This window comes from Amorphotheca resinae (genome assembly GCF_003019875.1).
Source record: "Amorphotheca resinae ATCC 22711 unplaced genomic scaffold M430scaffold_9, whole genome shotgun sequence".
In the NCBI taxonomy this organism is placed as follows: Eukaryota; Fungi; Ascomycota; class Leotiomycetes; order Helotiales; family Amorphothecaceae; genus Amorphotheca; species Amorphotheca resinae.
This window is the reverse complement of record NW_020194479.1, coordinates 1772616-1796601: the sequence shown is the minus strand read 5'-3', so window position 1 is coordinate 1796601 and position 23986 is coordinate 1772616. Positions and strand designations below refer to the sequence as shown.

Sequence of the window (23986 nt, the reverse complement as noted above, 5' to 3'; positions counted from 1 at the left end):
ACTGGATGGTGGAGATAGTTGGGAGGAGGGAGGAGGTATGGAAGGAGCGGGCGTTGAAGAAGTAGGGGGGCTCTGCGAGGTTAACAATCATGCGTATAGGTGCGAAGACTGGAGTGAAAATTGAGACCTGTGGAAACTAGAGTACGTGTAGGTATCGAAGGGCGTTAGCAGAGAGGCAGGATTCGAGAAACGCGGTTTTGCAAGAATGTATAGTGGTGGTAGGCTGGGTCGAGGCGGCCATCGTAGGTAGTAACTCGAGTCGTATTCTTAGATTGTAGCAAGAGTTATTAGGAGCGAAGTCAGTGTTTGGAATTTCTACACAATTATTTGTTATGGGCAGGATCTATGAGTAGTAAAAGCTTGATTCTACCCAGCTATCAGGGTCAGCTTCTCGGAGACGACTTCTTGGGGATAGCTTAGTTCTCCCTATCGACAATGTCGGCCTCTCATGAAGCTGTGGGTGGGAAAGCACGGCGGCAAGTGTGCTCGCACGATGATATTGCAAGAGAAGTCCTTCTATTACCCGTTCCGACAAGATAACGCTAGACCCTGCCCCTGTTCGCAGTTCGAGCTGAAGTGGATTCCCTGGTTATCCATGGTGTCTGTACAGAGGTCCGTATGTTGGGCCAGGACCCTTACGCTCCGTATTGCTCGGCAGAATCGTATGTGAATATGCCAGAAGTTCGCGATTGGTTTTCAAGACAGACACGCCAAACCTAGAGTTGACAAATAAGGGACAAGAGATTGCCTGTAGAAAGCTTTATCATTCGCTACTCGAGTTATCATGCCAACTGAGCTAACATGCAATGCATAATCATGCACAAGGCCCAATGTGGTATTGGATTCGAGTGATAGCAAGCCGGGATAACACATTAGATGTTGTACGGCCCTACATGATAGGCATGGGCACTGATTACGAAGGCCGGGTCGAGTCGACGATATACTGATAATTTGCACTGCCTAGGATAATGACTTCCCAGATAACCATATACCTTGCCAGTCATTTCGCTCTATACATTCCTGGCGCTAGAAATTCATCCCCGTTGAGCCTCCTCATCCAAATTGCGAGGCGGAGAGTGAGACTGACTAGCTATTCGAGCCATGTCGTTCGAGACCTGTCGAGAAGCGACAGATGCCGAGACCTGTCGAGAGGCAATGGATGCAATAGAAGGAGCACTCAGTCCAGGACGCCGTCTTCCCTGTGGGCTCTTGCTCTTTACTGATGGCGATCTCCCATCATATTCATAAGCCGGCGACAAGCCAGTCTGGGCTCCAACAACGTTGAAATTGTCGAGTTCCTTCTCGTCATCCCTTAAGGGATCCTCACTAGGCCGTATGGTGTGCATGGCATCGGCCGCAATAATTTCCGCCCTACCTGATTCCTTCGGAGATGGTAGGGGTGACTGGGAACCTCCATTGTCTGCATCGGATGTTGGTTGGTTTAAAGGATAGAGACGTGCTGCATTCGCAGCTTTTGCAGCCTTTTCTCGTGCAGTTATAGCGTCTTGGTCAGAGACAGCCACGCTATAGCTAGGATTGCTTGGGTCACCAAGAGGAGTACCCCCACCACCTGGAGAAAAGATTGGGATCTTGCGCAAAGCCAAAACAAGTGCGCACATTAGTTTAGAGTGTCGAGTTGCGCGTATATTTTCAAGAGACCAGTTTGACTATATGATCAGCTTGCAGGTCAGACACAGAAGAACGAATGTCGTACCTTGTGTCGGACTTCCAGTTGAAGCTGGAGTTTGTCCATAGTGCCTACCCCCAGGCATCGAAGGACGATCTGGGGTTGGAAGTCTCTCTTGTTATCCTCATCATTGACGAAGTTCTCCATCTCTTGGCGCAAAGTCTCAATATCCTCGAAAGATGTGTCAAAAGAGATATAGACATCAATTCGTTCCAGCATGCCTTTGCTACGAGTAATGTTGTTGATCCAAAGCGTGTTGAGAATATTATTAGGGACCTAGTGATGTCAGATCGTCAGGGTCTATCTAGTAGAGCAATTCTTACCTGGATTACTTCCAGATCAGTAATTCTCTTGAATGCGGTATACAGAAGCGATATCTGCTCAACCTCCAAGCGATTGATCCCATCTGGACCGTATATATCCACTCGATCCCCAATATCGTACGGGTGCTTCACGAACAAGAATCTACCGTAGAGAGGTAGGGTTAGGGTTTTGGGAACTTAGAAAACATCCTTTTGATGCTAGGGAACTTAGAAAGCATCCTTTTGATGCTGGGGAACTTACATGCAGGAGCCGAGAAATTCCTGTGCTGTGACAGAGAATATGAAGGAGAGCGAGATTAATGTTGAACTGGCAGTAGAAAGGATGCTATGAAAACCAGTATCCAAGAAACAGACTGAAACCAGGGTCAGCTTCCTCTGAGACAATCACAGGCGCAACTTACTCAATGCGAAGAAAGATAGGAGGAGGGCAACAGCGGACAGTACATTGTCAAGAGCTCTGATCGCCTGGCTAACGTCATGCATGCTCTTGGCAATGGCTTTTCGGTCCTTCGAAAGCTCTAACACTTTCATTGTTATTTCATCCAAACTTACATCACCGTTCTCGTCAGGATCAAGCATCTGAATGCACTCCTCTGCCTCCTCTCGCCTGTCCGGGCCAAGAACCTCTAGAAGGTCGCTCAGATGCATTGCATCATTACCTTCCGTGACGAATGAATACCACAACCTCTGGGCCAGAGCTGTCGCCGCTCGCTTCCTTTCAAGGCATTGAACGACAATTGAATGTGCTGATTTTGGGTGCAGAGCAGTTTTCCCTGTAAGCTCCGCAGAGATGTTCCCAAAAACGGAATTGACCTTGTTACCCAATCGGCCAATACCCCTGTATAGGCGTCCATGAGTTTTTGGTTGGTCCGGTGGTTTACTTGGATCTCCTTGCCCCATCCACCCTTTCTTGACAAAGGCTTCAATGCTGCTATGGATGATGTAGTCCTCTTGAAAGAATTCCTTTCCATACATGGGGAACAGGGTACGAGAGGCATCGAAGAGAAGCCCAAGAAGGTGCACACTCCGTTTCGACTCGGCAATTCGATTGTTGAATGACCGAGCGTGATAATTAACACCGACCAACTGGACAAATGTCTTTTCGATGGCGAAAATAATGGTCGAGACAAGAATAGCGGCAAGAACCTCCTTGAACTTAGTCGTCCAAGCATAGGGCGTATTTCCAGCCGCCGACGTGCTAAACAACACCTCGTAGAGCACAAATGAGATAATTACCCACCCTAAAAAGGTAATCATGAGCTCCAGATTCTCCAAAACTCTAGCGTATTTTTTTGTTTCCTGACTGACAACACCGGCAAAGTAGGCAAATATCTTCGGGATGAGCCTGGCCACGAGTTTCATGGCCCAGAAACTCAGCCAGACACCCTCGAGCCAAGTGAAGAACCAAACCACACGGATGCCTCCAATCTTGGGATCTTTTTTTGGGTTGCCCTTCACCTGTGTAGCTCCGACAATGATCGGAATCATCAGCACGACAGCGACCGGGATGATGTAGATCGAGTAGCGCGTTCCGGTTCCATATGTGAGTATCTTCTCGTAGAGCCTGCCCATGTCATTCACATGTGTGTCCTTCTCTCCATCCTGGGGGTTCGGATTGACGCCATCGTCCCGGCGCCTCCTCCCAGCGGGTTTCGGGGGCTGTTCTTCGGGCAAAGCTTCATCGTGTCTTGAGAAGTGCGACCGGCGCGCGGAGGAGTGCGAAAGAGAAGGATGAGGAGGAGGGAGGTGCTGCTGCGAGGAAGTTGACCGTGCAGTTGGTATTTGGGTGAGAGGCAGCTCTGTCGGTTGGTTTTGGGACATCGCTCGACTTTATTCTGGTCACATTGAGCTCAGATTTTGGCCTTATGGGACGGAAAGGGTGGCAACAACATGCGAATGGCGACGAAGGAACGTGATGATTCTTGTTGAAGAGAAAAGACATGGCGACGAGAAGGGAGAAATGAATGAAGGGCGAGGGGAGAGGATAGTGCTTGAAATGGCGTCAGTGGATGCGATCGACGCGCTCGCAGTGGGACACCACATAGCGATGGTTGGTGGTGATAGTGACTACGACGATAGCACCAGCAGTAGTTCCTTGTAGACCCCTTAGATCCCTGCGGGCGCCAGGAACTACAGTTGCTTAGCAGTGCTACTACAAGAGAGAAAGACGCCGCCGTCGTCAAGGAGGAGCCGATAACCAGCCTTTTTGATCGCTGGTTTTCCGGGGATGGCCTCGTCGCTCAGTAGCACTCCGAACTCCGTACGTCGTTCAAGCCTCAAGGCCTGGTCAACTTATCCAAGAGTCTTCACCCCGCCAATTGTGGCTTGAACATTGCGGAGAAGTCGTTGATTGTCTGCTACAGTAGCAGTGCACTGTGAGGAGATCATGGATGTCTTTCACTTTATGAAGAGTAAGTAAGGGCTAGAGTCGCTGGACTTTGAAAGAGAGCTCCGGGTTCAAGAACGAAATCAATGATTCAGCCAGTGTGGCAAGAACTGAATTCCCATCTCCACAAGGTGTCAAAGACAGGCCTTGAGAAGAATGGCAATTGGCCGAATCTTTGTCGGAGACATGTTTCCCGGTATGGATCTTCATAAATAATGTATTATTTCACGGTGCTTATGAATAGATACGGTACAGGCCGCTGATCATTGCTCGTACAGAGGAATAGTTGTGGGGGTTTCTTGAGACTTGAAGGTTGAGCCGGTTGTAACTTGCTGGTGTCTTTATTGGTCAATGTGGAGATGCGGCACCACAACTTGTTCTCTGTTCTGGCAAAGTCGCAACGACATACCCGGAAAAGTTAAAAATTGAAACCTCAAAACCCCTGAACCCTTGAACCATATCATTATTCGGGAACCAGGTGCGGAGATTCTGCAAATCTGAGATCTCTGTTCTGCCTACCTTATCTCTGTGAGCGTTCCCCGTCCCCACACACAGCTTGCGATGTACATCATGAATACGGTACGGCATCCACTATTCCAGCTACAAGCCTGGCATTCAGGAGCACTCTGCGGGACGTAGAGAGTGCGTGACGAAAGAGAGCCTTATGGAATCTTGAGCCGAATTGTCCGGAACTTCTCACTGCTCGAGGACAGACGCCTCTTATCGCACGGGCACTTCCGATGAAGAGTTGGATTTCACCAAGGTCCTGTTGAGTAATGAAAAAGAAAGGGGTATCATCTTTTCTCGCGTCGGCGCTATCCAGCCTCTCTCCTCTTCTCCCGTTCCCTCGCAACCCTCCCCTCTTGCCCCTTCTTCGGCCAGTTCCTCGCAATATCTATATTCTCTCTCGGGGCCCAGAACTCCAGAAAGAGGAACAGCAGGTAATCGATTACCACACAGAGGCAAAACAATTTGCCAGCCCAGATACCACACCCGTAATACCTCTTCAGTCGATCGATGAGGGCAAAGCTCTGCACCCCGGCCCTCCCTCTCGTAGCACTCCAACTCGCGGCATCAGCAGCGTCATATCCGTAGAAGTCCGCCTCGCTCAAGACCCCGGAAATCCCATCGTAGACCCTCTCTGTCCGCTCTGCCACATTGGTCCAAGAGTACATCATCTTTACCTGGTCATGAAACTTTTCTGTTCTTACTTTATTTGCCCTCAGAGCTGCAATAGCCCTCCCCGTCGCAGCAACCAAGTCATCCTCCTCCGGCTTCGCAAAAACCGTCATATGTGCTGGGAGCACCTCCGGAATGCCTCCGACTTGGGTGCATACCACGTATAGCCCGCAGCTAGCTGCTTCAACAATGACAGTACCAAACGCTTCAGTCAAGCTGGGATGCAGATATATGTGTCCTCGAACCATCACATCTCGTACCTCCTCGTGTCTCACGGGTCCCAGCATCTCGACTCGATCCTGCAGCACATTCCTCTCTAGCATTTGCTCGAGGTCAATAGCCTTTGGTCCCGATCCTGCTATTACGAATCGCACATTGGGGTGGCTTGCCAGAATACGGGGAATGGCTGCGACTAGGAGATCCGTCCCCTTGTTGTAGAAGAGTCGTGAGATGACGACGATGGTGATCGTATCATGCGGACCCAGATGCTGCGGTGCAGGGACTACCTCGTTGCCAAAAGTCTCAGGATGGTATGCGGGATGGTTGCGCGGTCGAAAGTTCTCTGCGACAACTGCATTTGGAATGACGGATACCATCAGGGGATCGAGGGAGGCTCGGAGGACGGTATTCTCTTTGCTACGCAAGTCAGAAACATGGCCATTACAACATGACGGCAAAGAATCCCAGGTGCTTACCACGTATGACTGACACAGATAACATGGTCCACGTCGCTCAGCGTAAACTTCAAAAGCTTGTTCGTTAGAATACTCGCAGCATCCGCAAATCCAAACAGCGAATGATCCGTAAAGACAGTCCGCAGCCCCATTGTCCGCGCATGCAAGATGGCTTCGTGACAGAGGCTGCTCAGGCTTGCATGTCCATGCACGATCTCGATCTGCTCTCGAATTACGATGTTGCGAAAGATGGGGAAGAAGGAGAACAGGCTAGGAAATGTCGCGGCGCGGTAGATGACCAGAAACGGGACATGGTAGACCTTCAAGCCATTTGTGAGATATCGGACGCCAGTCCGTCCCTCGTAGGCATGGGTTATGATAATAACCTTATGCCCTCGGTCGATGAGCTTGGTGGAGAGCTGGTAGATGTGGCTCTCGACTCCGCCGAATTGAGGGAAGAAGAAGTCGCTGACCATGGCAATATTGTAGGGCATCTTGACTGGCGATGCTGACCAGCTGTCAGCGCGAGGAGCTAGCTCACAGAGGCATTGTTGCACCTGGCGATTCGCAGAAGCAAGCTCTGGTCTTTGAGGTCTTGGAGGTCTTGGAGGTCTTCGCGGTCTCTGGGACCTCCCAACGCGCTGCAACTTGCGAACTGCACTCTGGGGTTATGTGGGTCACCGTAAGTTTTTTATTTTCTTCCCCCGCGAGGCTGAAGAAGCTGAAGCTGTTCCTAATTCCCAATCCCAATGACCAGGCCAAACAGCAGCAATAATGCCTTCGCAGATCGACACTCGCGAGGCTCCTCCCCTGAAGAAACAGAAGATCTCTCCAGCAATAGCTAAACTGCCCCAGGAGGCCATTGACAATCCGCCTTCTCCCAAGCCACTCGAGAAATCCAAGTCGAAGAAGTCCCATCCTCCACCAGACGCTGAGAATGCGGGAAAGCGGAAACGGACAGATGACTCCGAGGAGCCAAAGTCGAAGAAATCTAAAAAGAAGAGAGTGGCTGAAGAGGAGGGCGACGGAGATGTGGATTCAAGGCACAGGCGGTTAATGGAGAAGAGGGAGAAGTCCCTCAAGAGGGCCCAAAAGCTGGCAGAAAAAGCGGCAGCGGAAGCGGCCCAGACAGAAGAAGCTCCAATTGAGGAACCTGCAGAGATCCACGGCCTGGGGCCTCTGCCTCAACCAGAACCTGCCCCCGAACCTCCTGTACAGTCCGCCTTATCCTCCTTACCACCGTGGCTTGGATCACCAATTAGGGTTTCACCCACGATTACTGCACCGTTTTCAGAGATTGGGGTCCATAAGGATGTTGAGAAGGCTCTACAAGCACACGGCTTCAAGGAGGCATTCGCAGTACAGGCAGCGGTCTTGCCACTGCTTTTACCTGGGCCCTCTCGCGAGGGTGACGTTCTCGTTTCTGCTGCAACAGGCTCTGGAAAAACCCTATCATATGTTCTGCCCATGATTGAAAATATTAGCCAAAATATCGTCACACAATTACGAGGTCTTATCGTCATGCCAACGCGAGAGCTTGTCTCACAAGCGCGTGAAGTCTGCAATACCTGCACCGATGCCTTCGCAAATGGTGGTAAGAGACGTGTTAAGATTGGGACTGCGGTTGGAAGTGATAATTTCAAGGCTGAACAAGCGGCGTTGATGGACCAGCAATTACGACACGATCCGACGGGATATAGGGAACAGAGAAAACCACTCAATGCGAAGTGGGAGGCTTCTGACGTTGAAAGTGATGGCGAGGAGGATCTCCTCCTCTGCGACGGCGAAGATATCTCGCCATTGCCCGACCACGTCATTGATCATATCTCGAAGGTCGACATACTTATCTGTACTCCCGGAAGACTGGTTGAACATCTGAAGTCCACGCCGGGATTCACTCTCCAGCATATTAAATGGCTCGTTGTGGACGAAGCGGATAAACTGCTTGATCAAAGCTTTCAGCAGTGGTTAAACACGGTCATGGAGTGTCTTGAGAGGGATGTGCGCAAGATCATCCTCAGCGCCACATTAACTAGGGATATTGGGCAGCTCAATGGGCTGAAGCTTCATCGACCGAGGCTTGTTGTTCTCGAATCATCCGAAGGGGATGGGACGGCAGAAGAAGGGCATACATTACCGCCGTTGCTGGTTGAATCTGCTATAAAAGTTGATGATAGTACGATAAAGCCGTTGTACTTACTGCACCTATTACGGAAAGAAAACGTGGCAACTCGCACTTTGAAATCCAGGCAGGCTTTCAAACCAGCCGACAGCCCTGACGATGATTCCCAGAGCTCTTCCAGCTCCTCTTCCTCTGGCTCCTCATCTTCAAACTCCTCGTCCGATTCATCCTCCGAGTCGTCTTCCGAGTCGTCTTCCGATTCGTCTTCCGATTCATCCTCCGAGTCGTCTTCCGAGTCGTCCTCCGACGAGTCATCTACAGACGACTCGGACAACAGTGAAAATGAGAGTGATGAACTTGCATCCGCTCCATCTCCTCGAGGCGTCCTCATTTTCACCAAATCGAACGAAACCGCAGTTCGCCTGGGACGTCTCATTGCTCTAGTGGAACCAAAGTACTCAGAACTCACTGGCACCCTTACCTCCACAACCCGAAGCTCAACCAGGAAGTCCACGATCGCCTCGTTCAACGCGGGCAAGCTATCTATACTCGTCGCGTCGGATCTGGTTTCTCGTGGTCTCGATCTCCCCAACTTAGCACATGTCGTAAACTATGATATCCCAACCAGCGTTACGAATTACGTACATCGCGTAGGGAGGACGGCAAGGGCAGGGAAGAAAGGAAATGCATGGACTCTGTTTACGGATACAGAGGGTAGGTGGTTTTGGAACGAGATCGCACGCTCAGAGAACATACAACGAGCACGGGGTTCGAAAGTTGAGAGAGTCAATATGAAAGCAGAGGAGCTGTTTGATAATGAATTGAGGGAACGGTACGAGTCTGCTTTGGAAGAATTGGGGAGGGAGGCTACAAGTTCCAAATCGGATGCGCCAAAACACACATAGGGACTGCAGAATGGAAAGGATTCATGACCAGTGCCTTGTTGTCTCCTTGCGTCCCGGTCTCTCGGCATCCAGCCGCCTGACCTCCCGTGTCAAATTCCGCATATCCCGCATATCCCGCATACGGGGATCTACGGTTTATTTGGACTAATGAAGAGCGTATGCCCTGGCCCCTAGGTACCCTTCTAGGTGCGAAGGACAATCATAGATCGTCCGGTGGAGGGTCGTTTCTATCGAAGTCATACGCCGGCTCGCTTACCCCGTGCAGGAGAATCCCGAGTTCTCTATCAGGGAAGTGACGGGTATAACCTAATCGCAATGCGGTGGTGCGGCGACATCTCCCTAACAGTCCATAAGGCGCATAGAGCGTACGGCCACTCCAGATCCTCGCGCCGTCAGTTTTGATGTCAAAAAGCCGGGGTTTGGAAGTCATGTTGGGGTCCATTTTCACATATGGGCCAATATCGCATGTGAAATGCCTGCTACATCCCACTCTGCCCACCCACCCCCCACCAAGACAGAATGTTGGAACTTGGACCTGTCGATAGAAATGGAAGATACCTAGTTATTGCACAAGAATAGAGCATTATGTTTCAGTTCTCTGAAGTCCTTCGTCCAGAAAAGACCGTCTCCTTGTATCGAGGGCCTCAGCACTCTCTGCGTTTCTCCACGAGAGTTAAAGTGTATGACAGGCTTGGCATTAGGTGGGCGACGAGTCTTCTTGGGTTTCTGTCCGTGGCGATGGTACCTATTCCTTGGGTGCTCATAAATGGAGACCCATAATCCAGTAAGTTTGAGACCAACAAGGTCGAATATTGGGTATTTCTATATGAATGGGTGTTTAATAGCATTATTTCGAGTGTGTTTGTACATGTGGGCGTGCTGGGAGTTATTCGGGCATTTCCCGACATTGGTGGGCATAGCGTGTTAAAAGATCAGGATTTTGCCTTTATTCAACCATTCCAAAGATTTGTGGCACTTTACGGCGTTGAAGTTGAGTCTCGAGTTGAGTTGAGTTGAGTTGAGTTGAATTGAGTTGATAACTTTATCTCCTTTGCCGTGCATTGAAGCTCTGATCTTCAGGGGGCAGTAGCCAATCATATAGCCACGTTCGTGCGACTGGCGGTCGACGTTACTGGGTTAACATGGGATGAGGGCACGACGGGCAAAGATAAGAAATGAGGATATAAATTTGCAACGCTCACATCGCTTTGGTTTCTGCTTTCGTTTCTGCTGTCGTTTCTTCATTCCCTACAATGACCAGAGTATTGCTCTTCTTCACGGCCTTACTGGCATTGGTCTCCTGGAGTGCGGCATCCGCTCCCGCCCAGGCTCGGTTACCAGGCGCGTCCTCCTTCGTCGTGCCTTCGGCCTTCCCCACGTCTGTCTTCTCCAGTTACTGGGTCAAACCAGCTCCCACGAATGAACCACAGCCGGCTCTTCACGATCCAGTCCTCAATATCACGTTTCCGCTCAACCTGACGGACCCCAGGACAATTCCCACCGCCGACAATGATCCGGTATACTATCCCCAGCCCGTCGCGGACCTCGATGATGCAAGCTCCGAGGCTTTAGTCCAAATCGCCCTGGCTGAGATCAAAGGCATCATTTCTGGCAATGGAGGCCTCTCTGGTAACTGTTCCAAATGCGTTGCCGCTCTCAGCATTGGGAAGCTGGTCGCTCGGACTGCACCGTCATACGTACCAGATGCTTTGGTATCGCTCTGTCAGTCCACGGGATTTGCATCCAATGCTACGTGCAAGGCGAACTATGCTGCTGGTAGCTTTGGGGCAATCTGGACCCAGGTTCTGGCACTTGCGGATGTCACGGGGCTTGATGGGAGATATATCTGCAACTCCTTGAGCAGTACGTTCTGCTCGGCCCCAACAACGACCCCACTGAATACCACTGGACTGTTTCCGAAGCCGAAGCCAGCAGATGCCACGGCTCCAAAGGCGAGCGGGAAAAGAGTCAAGGTTCTTCATTTATCGGACTTCCATCTTGACCCTCGGTATCAGGTTGCATCCGAAGCCAACTGCTCCTCGTCTTTTTGCTGCAGACCCTCCGCCGGGGCTCCTACCTCTCAAGCAATCCTTCCTGCGCCCTTATATGGAGCGTATAAGTAAGTCTTCCTTCCAGATATTTAATACAACTCAAGATAAACTAGCCTGAACATTTTCAGGTGTGATACTCCGTATTATCTCGCTCTTGCTGCTTTGCAATCCATTGGGTCCCTGACCGGCACTGGTGCCGATAAATCCTCTCCTGCATGGACGATCTACACGGGCGATCTTGTATCTCATGATGCCCAGAACCAGATGTCACGTGCGTATGTTGAGTACACAGAGACCAGCATATACGACATGCTTAAAACATACATTAATGGACCAGTGTTCCCAGTTTTGGGCAATCATGATAGCAGTCCAGTGGCCATCGATGGGCCGCACAGTCTTCCAGGGCCTCTCGGGAAACAATTCAGCTGGAACTACGATCATGTTTCTGCACTGTGGCAGCAGAATGGCTGGCTCAGCCCCTCGGATGCTCACGAGGCTGCGCTCCATTATGCTGCATACTCAGTCAAGAATCAATACGGTCTTCGCATCATCACGCTCAACACGGATTTCTGGTACCGGTCCAACTATCTTAACTTCATCAATACCACCAATCCCGATTTATCTGGGACCTTTAGTTTCATGATCAAGGAGCTCCAAGCCGCCGAGGATGCTGGCGAGCGTGTATGGATCATTGGCCATGTGCTCAGCGGATGGGATGGTTCGAACCTCCTGTTGAATCCGAGCGATCTCTTCTACCAGATCATCGACCGCTATTCGCCGCATGTAATCGCAAACGTCTTCTGGGGACATACACACGAAGACCAGGTCATGATATACTACGCCAATAACGGCACCATACAGAACAGTGACACTGCGTTAACTTCGGGGTGGATTGGTCCGAGTGTGACACCACTGACAAACATGAACTCTGGTTATCGAATGTACGAGGTCGATACCGCCTCATTCGAGGTGTACGAAGCCTACACATTCTATAGTGATGTCAATTCGTTCTCTGCGCTTAACTCAACGGGGCCAACGTATCAGTTTGAGTACTCTACCCGGGATGTGTACGGAAGCGCAATTGGCTGGCCCGCCGATGCTCCCTTGAACGCCAGTTTCTGGCACCAGGTTACAGTTGCGATGGAGTCAAATCGAAGTCTGGTGTCTACTTTTAACACGTACCAAGGAAAATCAAGTATCAGGAGTCCAAACTGTACCAGCCAGGCTTGTGCTGATGCAAAGATTTGCTATATAAGGAGTGGATCTGCACCTCTGGGCAGAGCATGCCCTCAGGGGTAGGTTTCTTTCCCCTTCCTGCTGACGACGGTAGTTGGAACGTTCAGAGCTAATGGTTACAGATTTGCCTCGGTGCAGAGCCCATACACTGGAACGAACTTCTGAGTGATGCACGATCTGGTATTCATAAAAGCACCTCTCTATGAAAGTCTATGAACATTGCTAAAATCCAAATGCTACATCGCTATCTTTACAGCTTGGAATCAATCTTGATCTGCTTGCCCTCGTACTCCTCAGGTAGGAACCAGTTCATATATACATCCGCAGTCTCCTTCGTGATCTTCGTCTGGGGGTCGTAGGCCTTGCCCTTGACGAATTCATAGATAGCGGCGTCGGCGTGATCCTCTGCATCGTATGCGTACACCGACAAGACGGTTGTTGGGTCTCCGTACAGGTTGGGGCTGCGGAAGAAGGGCTTGCCCTCGAGTTCCAGCTTCATCGCATTGTCCCGTGCCTGTTGGGCAGGTCCGTCTGGCAAGTGCCAGATGGCACCGTTCAAGAATGAGACCTGTTGCTTCTGGAAGGCCAGAGGCATACGGGCCTTCTCGTAGATGGCGACAGCTTGGGCGAGAGTGATACGGCCTCGAACAACCTGAGCAATGCAGCGTCCGAGGAAGGCTCCGTCCTCCATCGAAGTGGCAGCTCCCTGAGCCATGTGGTTGACCATGGAGTGTGCCGCGTCTCCCATCAACACGGCGTTCTTCTGAGGTGAACTCCAAGACTTGAGAGGGCCGGTGACGAGCAGTGGCCAGCGCTGCGCCTCGGGGATCATGTCCACAATGCGCTTAATTCTAGGATCGTAGTTGGCGTACTCCTTTCTCAAGTCGTTCATGTCAATGTCCTCGACCTTATCAATGGCGCGGTCAATGTGGTGGGAGAGGACAAGGTTGAAGTCCTTTCCAGCGGAAATAGGGTATGTGATGATGTATGATTTGTCGGCCATCCAGACTTCCATGGTCAGCTTGTCAATCAGCTCCTTGGCGACAGGGTCCTCTCTGATCTGGGAGTAGGGGACGATGGCTCGGTATGCGCAGTTGTTGGTTGGTGGTGCGGGCTTGACTTCAGGGAAGAGGGTTTTTCTCACGACGGAGTTGACACCATCGGATCCGATCAGGAAATCAAAGGTGTGTTTCTTGCCGGCTTGAGTGGTGACGGTGACCTTCTTGCCGTCCTGGAAGTCGATGTGCTCCACCCGGGAGTTGATGAGCAGCTTGGCTCCGTTCTTCTCGGCGATCTTCACGAGACCCTCGTGCAGATGTGCGCGGTGCACCACCCACCAGCTATTCCATTCCACATCAGCACGAACCCTCCCCATTGCGGTCGCGTGTTGTTACTCACGGGTATTTCAGATCCCTCCGAATGTTCGGCATCATCTTGGTGTAGCCGACCTTGGTGCCATCTCTCCGGCGCATGTTCAACTCCTCGAACTCGACGAGGTTCTCGCCGATCACATCAGCGACCCCCCACTTGATGAGGAGTCGCGCAGCGTTGGGGGTCATCTGGATACCAGCGCCGATTTCACCCAGCTGGGACGCTTGCTCGAGGACTGTGACCTGGGCGCCCGCGCGGCAGAGCGCAATGGCGGCGGCGAGACCACCGATACCAGCACCGCAAAGTCCAACGTGGAGAGTCTGTGTTTCCCTCATGATTAGAATGCTGTCGCGCCATGGGAATCAAGGAGGGGGGGCTTGCCATGATTGCGGTGTGAAGATTACTGTAAGAGTCGGGTAGAGAAGTGCCAAGTCAAACAGCAAGACAGGTATTGGTACAGAGAAGAGAAGCCTGACAAGAGAGAGGGAGGAGAGAGATTGATTGAGATGTGGATGCCCCATCCCCATGGGCGCGGTCGCCGCCATATATATATCCCTCCGTTCCCCCAGTTCATCCATGGAAATCGGCCGGCTGTAAGATGGAAGTGTTATTCCCGGGGCACCTCTCGATGCTAATTCCCGGAGTCCCCAGTGGAGACGAGCGTTTCGCGTGGGCGTCTCTCCCCTTGGACCGGCCGTTGGGAATATCCGGGAATAATGGCGGGGACCTCCCGTCAGCGGGGTATGTTGGCTCGCTTACGTTAGGATAGAGTCACGTGCTCTCGTCCGGGGAGGAAGTGGGGGCAAGGGGGTTGGGGAAGCAGGGCACTGATTGGTTGAATTTGGAAGGGGCCCACCTCCCTTCGGTATTGGGAGCCGAGGAAGAAGCATCTTTTATGCACGAGTTATGCCGAGCTGCATTATTATTGTGAAGCACCGGGGGAAAATCCTTGGTTTAGAAAGACATTGGCTTGTCACAGGAGCAACAATAGAGCCTCACAGTAATAATAATCATGTATCAATACAACTATAGGTATCAAAATACCAAAACGGGAATAATCACCAGCAATTCGGCTTCCTTTCCTTTCTGGTTACCAACCCCAAAGCCCCGGTCACCTTCTAGCTTTGCGGAGAGGTTGTTCTCCAGGCGCGGCTAAGAATACTTAAGGTAAGGTGGAGGAGGAGGCTGCAGTGACAGCTATATAGCCACGGCTTCTAATTGGCGCGTGGCTAGATACGAATGCAAGGGAAAGATTTCCGTCGGGATTAATGGGATATTGCCGTCAATAATGATCAAGCTGAGGTTCTAACTTCTGAGATTTCACGGGAATAATACCAGGTGGAAGGATGCGATGCCCCCGCATTCAGAGAACTCCATGGTGTGGCGTTTGTGCCAAGATCTCCGGCTGATTGCCCCGGAGTCTGGAGGAGGGAAGATATTATGGATATAGTGAGGACATATCCATCGGATATAAGATGCGTTTGGTGGTGGAATTTCCACCACGGTCAGGAAGAGACCCTAGGGCCGTGAAGAGCAGCCAGCCAGCCCACTTTAATATTAATCATTTGAAAATTGCAGAAAGCGCTATGCTGAAGTTGTAGATAGATAGATACGATTCACTTGACACTTATTGTGTGCTACACCCACTTTTGAAGTTTGTGTGTTGATGAGCGGTTGACTCTACCCTATTTATACACGATAGAGCAAGACCTACTCATTAAGACATAGAGCCTCTTAGATTCCTATCATCCAGTGGCAACTACTGCATGACAGGTTGATAGACCTGAGACACAGAACCTGGATTTTATCCGTATTGGCGTGCGAAGGGACGATGATCTATCTGTCAAACGTGCCTGACACAAGGAACAGAGCAAGAGACCAAGGAGCGGAGGTGATGCTAGTAAAATGCCAGCTAAGCCAGAGTAAATCAAAAAAAATCTCAAGGAGGACAGATGACAAGCAGAGATCCTAGAAATCAAGTGAGACCAGAACTCTTCGTCCGATAAAAAACAAAAGTCATGGCAATCTTCCTGGCTAGCTCCATCTGCTGTACATAGAGCTGTATAAACCCTTCCCGGTCCGCCACTCAGCGGCCATCCGCTATTCCAACGTTCTCTCAGAATGAAGTAGCCCCATCTCAAACACACCCACCAGTAATGCTCTTGATCAAAGATGGAGAGGGGGCAAGGATGAAAATACATGGCATTCAAAGGATGAACCAAAATGGCTTCTGATAATACATACAAGCTCCCGAAATACCGCCTCTCAACTCCTCTGGTTCTCCCAAAGTCCACGGCACGTGCGTTGATTTCAGCCAACAATACAATCCTGTCCACCCATTCCTCTGGTCACGGTAGATATAGGAATTCCTCCTCACATTTTAACATCTTAAACTGCCGCATAGCCACCTCGAGTTCCACTACCTTGCACAGTGTTCAGCACCCTTCGAAACCAATCCTTCATCAAGTATGGAACATCGCGAATCGTGTCGCCGTGAGGGAGGAGATCCCAGCCCCGAGCACCGTAACGGTTGTAGTTGAGCCACGAACCGAAGATAAGGTAGGTCGCTATCGACATGAATGCGCTGTTTGAGAAAAGAGGTTGTCAGTATCTTTCCTACAACTTTTCAGGGGAAAAGGTAAGTCAAGGGGTGAGGACGTACATAATGATGAACCAAGTGAGGAATCCCCAATGCGCTCCAGGGGGGGTGTCGCTCTCGCAAGCGTACTTCGTTCTCCATCTCAGGCGCAGAACGTCCGCATCCTTTCCATCAGTATCATATCGTACATACTCAAGACTCGGTGTTCCGTCGTTTTCCGCCTCGCCCTCTTCTCGTTTCTCCACCTCATCGTATTGATCCTCTGGGTTCGGAAGGTTCTCTAACCCCGTCCGCGACTTATCACAGAGGAACTCAATAATTGCTTTCTGCGGGCGTTTCTTCCCCCCATCCTCGCCTTTCTTGAATCCCCCATTTATTTCAAGGATCAGACCCTCTTTCGTGGAATCCTCGTTCGATTTCGAGTTTTGGAGAAGCGCCCACTTCGCATCCATATTTGAACCTCCCTTCTCAACCAGCTCCCCTGCGATAGGATATACTTTTCCGAGAGTGTCGCTTTCGCCATCTTTGCTGATCACGCGCTCAATGGCACAAACTGTCTGTTGTTAGCATGGCACACGACTGGATCGCAGCATAGGAAGACATACGTCGCGTTCCATTTGGACACTGATCCTCCGGTTTTACATGCTTTGCCTTCCCCAGCGGTCTGCAAACATCGATCGTGTATGTGGTGTTCGTATAAGAAACGCCATTGTCCACGCTGTGCACAACTGATCGAGCTCCACCCAGTTCTCTGAGGTCGAAACTCTGCTTGTCAACCACTACCCGACCACAGTCTATATTCCCAGCGGCGGCTGCAAAAAGAGGGAAGAGTATGCTGGATAGGATTACCGCATCGCCGGGGGGTCCGCGTAACCGCATGGTGGAAGTGCTCTAGGGAGAGGAAGACAAGGGAGATGTATAGCAGTCGCGGGGAGGCGCTGCGTCAAGATATAAGTCAGAACAGAGCGTCAATTGAAAGAAAACGAGAGCGTCCTGGTGTTGAAGAGGATGCGATGGACGAGGCAGAGCAAAGGGCAATTCTCGTTGGATGTTTTTGATGCTTCTCTGGTCCATCAGTGATGACGAGCCTTGATCAGCAAACACCAAAGATCTGGATTAGTAATCACCCCAGAGATCCCGGGCCGACGGCATCGCTGCTCACGTGCTCAACTAGGATATTTTTCTATTTTTTGGGGGGGGGGGGTTGTCCCAATTCTTATAGATATCTAGGTAGGCATTTTATAACTTTTCTTATTATTATTAAAGAGACTTCCACTCACTTCGTAATATCATCCACTGACTCTGTTCAATCTAACCCGGGGAGGTAGAGTCTGTAAACGTGGAAACACTTGCGGAGCGACATATCTTGGTCCTCGGATACTATGAATAGGTAGTTTTGCTTTTACAACATGGAAGCTGAGTTAGGATCATGCCTGAAAGAGCCTTGAAAACAGGTCCAGAGACAGGTGAAAGGAAGACCGCTATGCAAGACACAACTTCTGTATACTTGATTTCGTTCTCTAGTGTTATATCACCACGGGTATCATGACGCCAAAACACCTCGCCGACTAAGACTAAATCCAGCTTGACACGAAGCTCATCTGAGTTCCGGATCGCCCATCCAATCCGGCTCGGTGAGAAAGCCTCTCTCCATCATTTTACCCTGCGTCTTCGCCACGATTGCTTTTCTTTCCTCAGCATCACCCAGCACGGCCAACCCACCAGTTCCTGCTCTCTCATCCCTGGCGTAGATCTTCAAGCCCCGAATATGTGTATCCTTTCCATTCTGATGATTCTCCATGACCCTTAACTGGACTAAGAACGCTCTTAGTGTCTTCCCATCTTCTCCTCCGCCAACATGATCTAAGGCCACATCTATCCAGCCTTTTGGTTGTGTGAATTCTAGTGTTGAGAAGGCAATGAGATCATGGTAGCCCGTTCCTGCGCAAAGGATAATTCGAGTAGGTGTATAGGATTCGTCAGAGTCAAAGTCGAGGTATATGCGTATTGCGCGGATGCAGACCAGCCGTGAGAAATGGATGTTTAAGTGATGGGGTTGGGGACCATCTGATCTACCATTTGAGTTGTATCAGCATAGGTTGTGTGGGGTATGGCCGTACAGAGAGGACTCACTGCCAAAACAAACTTGTATCCTCGTCCCTCAATGCTTCGACCCCACAGCCCGGCTTGCAACTGCTCACTGTCCAACTGGCCAAGTTCCCAATCTCTTTCAGACCTAAGGCAGTCGCATCGAACGGTGGATCAATATCCATGGGTACTGAAATTTGCAAACTGCGGTTAGCGTATTCAAGCATACGAGCGAGCCATTCGCCTCGACTCTCGACCCCAGGACCAGAAGTCGGTCTCGTTCCAGGGGAATTTCGAAGCCTGGAAAGGCGTTCCTCACGTCTTCCAGTACCAAGAAGACGCAACGAAGGCATTGATATGGGTATGGCGTAAGGCAGGTGGAAGCAGGACAGACTGCAGCGTGTTGTGACTGACGACCAGAAGAAAGTATAGTTGTAACAAACCTTCCTCGACGCCCCCTTCCTCTTCCTCCTCTTCCGCATCGTTCCCCTCGTCGTCCATCTCTCCCTCACCGTCGGCATCTACAGTCTCGTCTTCTTCATCCTCGACCTCGACGTCGCTCAATTCTTGCCCGGCGGCTTGGTGCACGAGCGGGGTCACAGGAGGTTGTGCCCGTCTTTGTGCATGTGCGTGCGGTTGCGTGGGAGTCACATTGCGGGATGGATCGTAGTGGTTTGCATTTCGTTGTCGCCGCGTGCGAAAGCGAAAAGGGTCAGACAAGCTGGAGTGGGAGGGAGGTGTCGGTGTCATGGTTGCGCTGTGGAGATGGAGGGGCAGGGGGAAGGATTCTTGGGAGACGCGAAGGGGACGGGGGGGAACGCGCTTCGAGTTGATGCCTTGAATGCCTGGGATATAAGGCCTGATTTTGATGCCTGATCATTTTTCGAAGATGCCTCGAATTTCAGTCCTCCATGGTCTTGCGGTGACATCAAATCCTCGTCGTTCCTCGCCACATCAATCAACCTTCAACTCCTTTGCCCGGCTCATGAAGCTGTGCTATTCAACAATTCAAGCATTGAAACATTCAACAATAGCATTGCCCCTGACTGTGGCCTCGGCAAGGCTGAGCGTCTCATGTTCTAACTTCTCACTCTGGAGTCAGAAGGCAGATTGGAGAGCGGGAAACGAATCTGATGTTTTGTGTTTTCTCTTCTCTCGGGACGTTGTGGGGGCCGCGGGGGTCTTCTGCGGAATGCCGGGTAAAGGGACAGAGAGGGTCTTGGTGACGTCTGGATTCAGGAGCAATTATGAATGATGCTATGTCTACGATATCTCCTGATATCCGCCCACGCGTGGTGTTCTTCTGCTCTTCTCATCCTTTTGTCTTCACATCGAACAAACCATATCCCGTTGCAAACCCCAATTGTCTGACTATCATACTGTCACGGAAACATTGTCATCTCTCTGGACCCTGCAAAGATACCCTGAATTCTACGTTCCTTGGTCGCGTGTTCGTCCAAGTCAGGTACAAGACTGCTTCTGCTCTATTTTTACTGCTTTAAAGCTTCAACTATGCCTCTTAGCAAGTGAGTACTCACATGCCATCGCCATGTTATCAGTTCCTTGTATACATTTCTTTCGCCCGTCAAAAGGCATCCCCCACATTTTTGACATCACACGCCGCGTTACGGGTCTGTAGTTCTCTCCCGTTCAGGCACCTCATGTCACATGGCGATTGCAATCGTTATATATTCCGCCGACTCTCGTGTAGAGGATTCGGTACAGCCCCCTTCGAAGATGCTGTCAATATGGACTATACCTGGGGCCGTCTGCCGTGCGAAGGCCTTGGCTTTTCATTCGGGCGAGAAGCATACGAGCTTGAGGCATACAGACAACAAGCCTCACGACGAGAGAATTCCCAAGGCGATAGAACACAGCCAACTTCAAGGGATGAGCGGCTTCGGCACCAACTCTCAGGAGATATTGGGGGGTTTGCAGCTCCAGGCCAAGACGATGAAAATCAGTCTCACCATCCTCCAACCAACTCTCCTCATAATTCCACCTGCTCCATGCATCAAACCTTCATCCCTGCAATCCCTCGCGCTGATCTCACGTCTGAGCCCTCGTGTCTGTGCATGCCGCTGACTATGGTAATTCCCTTCTCTAGATGGCGTGCCCGTCGACGATCAGCCAAGGAGCTCAAAGCTCGCCATGAGGAAATCATGAAGGAGCATCAACGGCTGCAGGAGATCGAAAAGCGGTACCAGGCCGAATTGCCACATTACGAGGAGCTGCATAAACACAGCCCGCGGGTTCTGAGCGAGAGGTTTGAGCATGCACAGACAAAGGATATTCGACCCGAGCGAGTCGACCCCCAGAGAAGCGTCGACATGAAGTGAAGATAGATGAATGGATAGACCGGGATCGTCTGTATGCGGAACGAGTCAAGAGGTATACATGAAGGCGGAATAATACAGATTTCGCTAAGGTATAGATGAGCTTGAGGAATTGACGACTTCAGAATATGCATGGAACGACCAGAGTTTCTGGATTCGAACTTGTATTTGTACATTAGCGATCGATGGGCCTTTATCATCGCAGGAGTTTAATTCCACTGAATCCATTTCACCAACTCAAAGCAGACTCTCCTCAATCTAAAGTATCAGGAGTTAAAATCCGCATCTTCTCTCTATCCATGGCATATAGTACCTCTGCGCGTCACGCAGCTCTGACAAAAAAGACATGTCTAGGCTGAGTCCTATCCCTCTTCGCCCACCATGATGACGTCTCTGCCTCTCCTCGCCCCATTCCCCGACTTCCCGTTCCCCACTGTCCTTCCGCAACTAGGCACAAGACCCATCAGAACAAACCACCAATTAACGACTGCTATTCTAGGGAATATGAGTAAGGCCGGATGAGTTAATCAGTACCTCTTATTTTTACTTTGTTTTCTCTACCTACGCAACTGTAAGGTATTTTAAGTCTAGTTCATCAAATGATCGATATTTAGAAAATGCGTAGGTGTATTTGTAGCTTGCTTGTCTCTAAGGGTATCACGCCTGTCTTCTCTAAGCTGAAAGTAATGGAGGATATAGTGCCTTTATATTAGCTGGGATAGAGTAATGAAATTTGCAATTTGTGTGATTTCTCTCTGTGTAATCTAACAAGCATCCGAAGCTATAAACTCTGTACAAGACGATGCAAGGGAGCACCTGATCGTTTGGTTCCGTCTCCAACCGTACACTATCTCAGTCTTCAAATGTTGGGATCCTTGCCTTCATGTTCGTCTCCTCGGTCTTTATGGCTACATGATCCCTATCCCCATGCTCCTTACACATCTCATTTCTTCTGTCGTTTTCCGCCTTTCCATTCTCAATATCTTGGATATGTAATCAACTCTCCATAATCCACATACAGCTCTTCGTCTTCATACTCATCCTCATCATCCTCGAAGTCCTCTTCATCATTATCTTCTTCACCCTCATTACCTCTTTCTTCCTCAATATCCTGTTCACCCTCATTATCTTCCTCATCCTCATTATCTTCATCCTCTTCATCCTCACTGTCACCAGCATCGGCATCAGACTCATCTTCCAGGAAGGCGTGCGAGCCAAAGAATCTCATATAGAATTCTTCTCTGTACTCAATTTCCCCGTCGGTGAGATCTGATTCATCATCATCTTCCTCGATGACTGCGCGTGCCGAAGCGGATGATGATGACTCTGCCACCGTCCCCCCGTTGCTTGAGCCCTGGATTATGGCTGTTGTTTCATCATAAGATTGTCGGATGCCTGCTTGAACGTCCCTAAACATGTCTCGGAATTTCCGGAGGCGCCTCTTCCTGAACTCTTGCTGTCTCTCGTACGCTTTCTCGAAGGAGTCTGAGTCTGAATCTTCTGTTTCCTTTCCTTTGCCTTTTCCCTCATCAGTATCTTTTCCCTTACCGTTTCCCCTATTCTTGGCCTTGCCTTTTCCCTTCTTGTTGGATTCGTCGATTCTCGTCGGATGAGGAAAGGGTCTGTCGGGAGGGGGTGCAAGTGGAAAGGTAAAGCCTCTAAACGATGTCGGCTCTCCAGGTCCAGTCTCTGTTATCGGTCTCATCGAGTCAAAGCTATGCTCTGGTGCCCATAAGTCACCCAAGCGCTGTAGCTGCTGTCCCTCCCACAGCTCATCGCCGTGCTTGTGCCAAAGCTTACTCTGACCCTCATCCTCACTGTCACTAATCTCATTCTCCACCTCACCAAACAGCTCCTCCAACAAATCTTCGCTAGTCATTCCCAACATCCTTCTCGTATCCTCATACATCTCATCCCAATCCTGATTGCGGCATGCCATGGCCCTTCTCCGAGCCTCCAATACATCCCCTATCAATCTCCCAATCACTTCAGCGTCAAACAGCGGTCCCATCTGTCCGGCAGGAGATGTGCCACCACACAACATATTCTTGATCACGAAGTATTGTCTGATACCTCGCTCATTGAAGACGCGTAGATGGAAACCCGTGATGGTGATGGTGGATAGGAACTTCTTGACTGCGAGATCGTCTGCGAAGATATCGGCCAGAATGAACCAGTTGCGGAGCCACTGCGTGACAAGAGGATTAACGCGTCGGTTGGGGGGGAAGTGGTTTACGAAGGGTTCGAATGTGGGGTCTGGGACATATTCAGTCATGGGAGGAGCTGCTGGTGATTGCATGATGGTATCCTCGTCGTTGTCTGATCTGCTTTCAATCTCTGATCCGCTTTCGATCTCCGATCCGCTTTCGGTCTCTGGTCTGTTTTCCATGGCGGGAGAAGAGCTGCCTTGTGCAGCTGGTGCAGGAGGGAGGTGGTTGCAAGAATCCTCGAACTCTGGCTGCTGAAGTTCGGAGTAACCTTGTTTGTACATCTTGAAAGAGATGCGTGTTGTTGTTGTGGTTGCGGATTGCTAGGATTCGGGTGTATTTCTGAGAAGTTCCATTTAGTGTCGATATAGGGCAAAGGAATGAATAATCGTGCCTGGGTAAAGACACGTCGTGTGTTTCTGTCCGAAATGTTTACCTCCTTTCGTAGGAGCCCCTTTTTAAGCGAAGGCTCTTTCCGGGTCAAAAAGTAGGTTATTCAAACGACTCCTCACCAAGAAGACTGAATCATGAACAAAGAAAAGGCCAATTTAATCTTTTGGGGATTCTCTTTACACATATAAGATTCCGTAGCTTTTCCTTACACATGCTGAAGCTGAGCCCAAGTCAGTAAAGGGATCAAGTCCCCTTCGAAGTAGTATCTTTATTGCAAGTCTTCAAATAACTCCTCGGAGGATAGTATCCATAATAAACAGCCAACGTCTATAGTACTGTAATCTTTCACAATTAGAAGCAAGAGAAGTCTGAAAGTAGAGAGTTGTTCATTTTCTAGCATAGTCGCCTAACCCAGTCCATGTCCCTAGC

General features: G+C 50.3%; 10 protein-coding genes across 10 annotated transcripts; 3 read left to right on the top strand and 7 right to left on the bottom strand.

The window, feature by feature from the left end:
- Positions 1-1034: 1034 nt before the first annotated feature.
- M430DRAFT_106028 (hypothetical protein) lies at positions 1035-3831 on the bottom strand (the record flags this gene model as incomplete). The annotated part of the gene is made up of 5 exons (XM_024861049.1): positions 1035-1667; positions 1715-1963; positions 2011-2152; positions 2252-2363; positions 2412-3831. 5 exons carry the CDS (start codon positions 3829-3831, stop codon positions 1035-1037), a joined length of 2556 nt encoding a protein of 851 aa, XP_024719351.1.
- A 1380-nt stretch (positions 3832-5211) lies between these two features.
- On the bottom strand, positions 5212-6743 carry M430DRAFT_105492 (glycosyltransferase family 4 protein; the record flags this gene model as incomplete). Its single annotated transcript, XM_024861010.1, has 2 exons — positions 5212-6211; positions 6271-6743. The coding sequence occupies 2 exons, from the start codon at positions 6741-6743 to the stop codon at positions 5212-5214; spliced, it is 1473 nt and encodes a 490-aa protein (XP_024719350.1).
- A 475-nt stretch (positions 6744-7218) lies between these two features.
- M430DRAFT_80196 (hypothetical protein) lies at positions 7219-9246 on the top strand (the record flags this gene model as incomplete). The annotated part of the gene is made up of 1 exon (XM_024869593.1): positions 7219-9246. A coding segment is annotated over one exon (2028 nt), but the record flags the coding sequence as incomplete, so codon positions are not given.
- Positions 9247-10491: 1245 nt separating this feature from the next.
- Positions 10492-12851, top strand: M430DRAFT_125522 (hypothetical protein). The gene is made up of 3 exons (XM_024861954.1): positions 10492-11395; positions 11456-12622; positions 12686-12851. The coding sequence occupies exons 1-3, from the start codon at positions 10530-10532 to the stop codon at positions 12726-12728; spliced, it is 2076 nt and encodes a 691-aa protein (XP_024719348.1). The 5' UTR covers positions 10492-10529; the 3' UTR covers positions 12729-12851.
- Positions 12852-12966: 115 nt separating this feature from the next.
- On the bottom strand, positions 12967-14251 carry M430DRAFT_77120 (hypothetical protein; the record flags this gene model as incomplete). The annotated part of the gene is made up of 2 exons (XM_024869572.1): positions 12967-13903; positions 13962-14251. Coding segments are annotated over 2 exons (1227 nt in total), but the record flags the coding sequence as incomplete, so codon positions are not given.
- M430DRAFT_36393 (hypothetical protein) lies at positions 14243-14500 on the bottom strand. Its single transcript, XM_024866923.1, has one exon. The coding sequence runs from the start codon at positions 14459-14461 to the stop codon at positions 14297-14299; it is 165 nt and encodes a 54-aa protein (XP_024719346.1). The 5' UTR covers positions 14462-14500; the 3' UTR covers positions 14243-14296.
- A 1718-nt stretch (positions 14501-16218) lies between these two features.
- M430DRAFT_44129 (hypothetical protein) lies at positions 16219-17602 on the bottom strand. Its single transcript, XM_024867672.1, has 3 exons — positions 17139-17602; positions 16597-17086; positions 16219-16518 (listed from the first exon to the last, which is right to left on the bottom strand). The coding sequence occupies exons 1-3, from the start codon at positions 17410-17412 to the stop codon at positions 16323-16325; spliced, it is 960 nt and encodes a 319-aa protein (XP_024719345.1). The 5' UTR covers positions 17413-17602; the 3' UTR covers positions 16219-16322.
- Positions 17603-18130: 528 nt separating this feature from the next.
- Positions 18131-18806, bottom strand: M430DRAFT_106206 (hypothetical protein; the record flags this gene model as incomplete). The annotated part of the gene is made up of 2 exons (XM_024861066.1): positions 18131-18605; positions 18667-18806. 2 exons carry the CDS (start codon positions 18804-18806, stop codon positions 18131-18133), a joined length of 615 nt encoding a protein of 204 aa, XP_024719344.1.
- A 1402-nt stretch (positions 18807-20208) lies between these two features.
- M430DRAFT_44127 (hypothetical protein) lies at positions 20209-20960 on the top strand (the record flags this gene model as incomplete). Its single annotated transcript, XM_024867671.1, has 1 exon — positions 20209-20960. The coding sequence occupies exon 1, from the start codon at positions 20283-20285 to the stop codon at positions 20958-20960; it is 678 nt and encodes a 225-aa protein (XP_024719343.1). The 5' UTR covers positions 20209-20282.
- Positions 20961-21933: 973 nt separating this feature from the next.
- On the bottom strand, positions 21934-23448 carry M430DRAFT_21257 (hypothetical protein; the record flags this gene model as incomplete). The annotated part of the gene is made up of 1 exon (XM_024864478.1): positions 21934-23448. One exon carries the CDS (start codon positions 23446-23448, stop codon positions 21934-21936), a length of 1515 nt encoding a protein of 504 aa, XP_024719342.1.
- Positions 23449-23986: the final 538 nt, after the last annotated feature.

Excerpts from the sequence above, each read along its gene's own strand:
- M430DRAFT_125522 (XM_024861954.1), top strand. The coding sequence starts at position 10,530 with ATGACCAGAGTATTGCTCTTCTTCACGGCCTTACTGGCATTGGTCTCC. Across the intron at positions 11,396-11,455 it reads CCCTTATATGGAGCGTATAA|GTGTGATACTCCGTATTATC; the intron begins GTAAGTCTTCCT and ends GAACATTTTCAG. Across the intron at positions 12,623-12,685 it reads GGCAGAGCATGCCCTCAGGG|ATTTGCCTCGGTGCAGAGCC; the intron begins GTAGGTTTCTTT and ends TAATGGTTACAG.
- M430DRAFT_36393 (XM_024866923.1), bottom strand. The coding sequence starts at position 14,461 with ATGGGGATGGGGCATCCACATCTCAATCAATCTCTCTCCTCCCTCTCT.
- M430DRAFT_44129 (XM_024867672.1), bottom strand. The coding sequence starts at position 17,412 with ATGCGGTTACGCGGACCCCCCGGCGATGCGGTAATCCTATCCAGCATA. Across the intron at positions 17,087-17,138 it reads GTGTCCAAATGGAACGCGAC|TTTGTGCCATTGAGCGCGTG; the intron begins GTATGTCTTCCT and ends AACAACAGACAG. Across the intron at positions 16,519-16,596 it reads CTCACTTGGTTCATCATTAT|CGCATTCATGTCGATAGCGA; the intron begins GTACGTCCTCAC and ends TTTCTCAAACAG.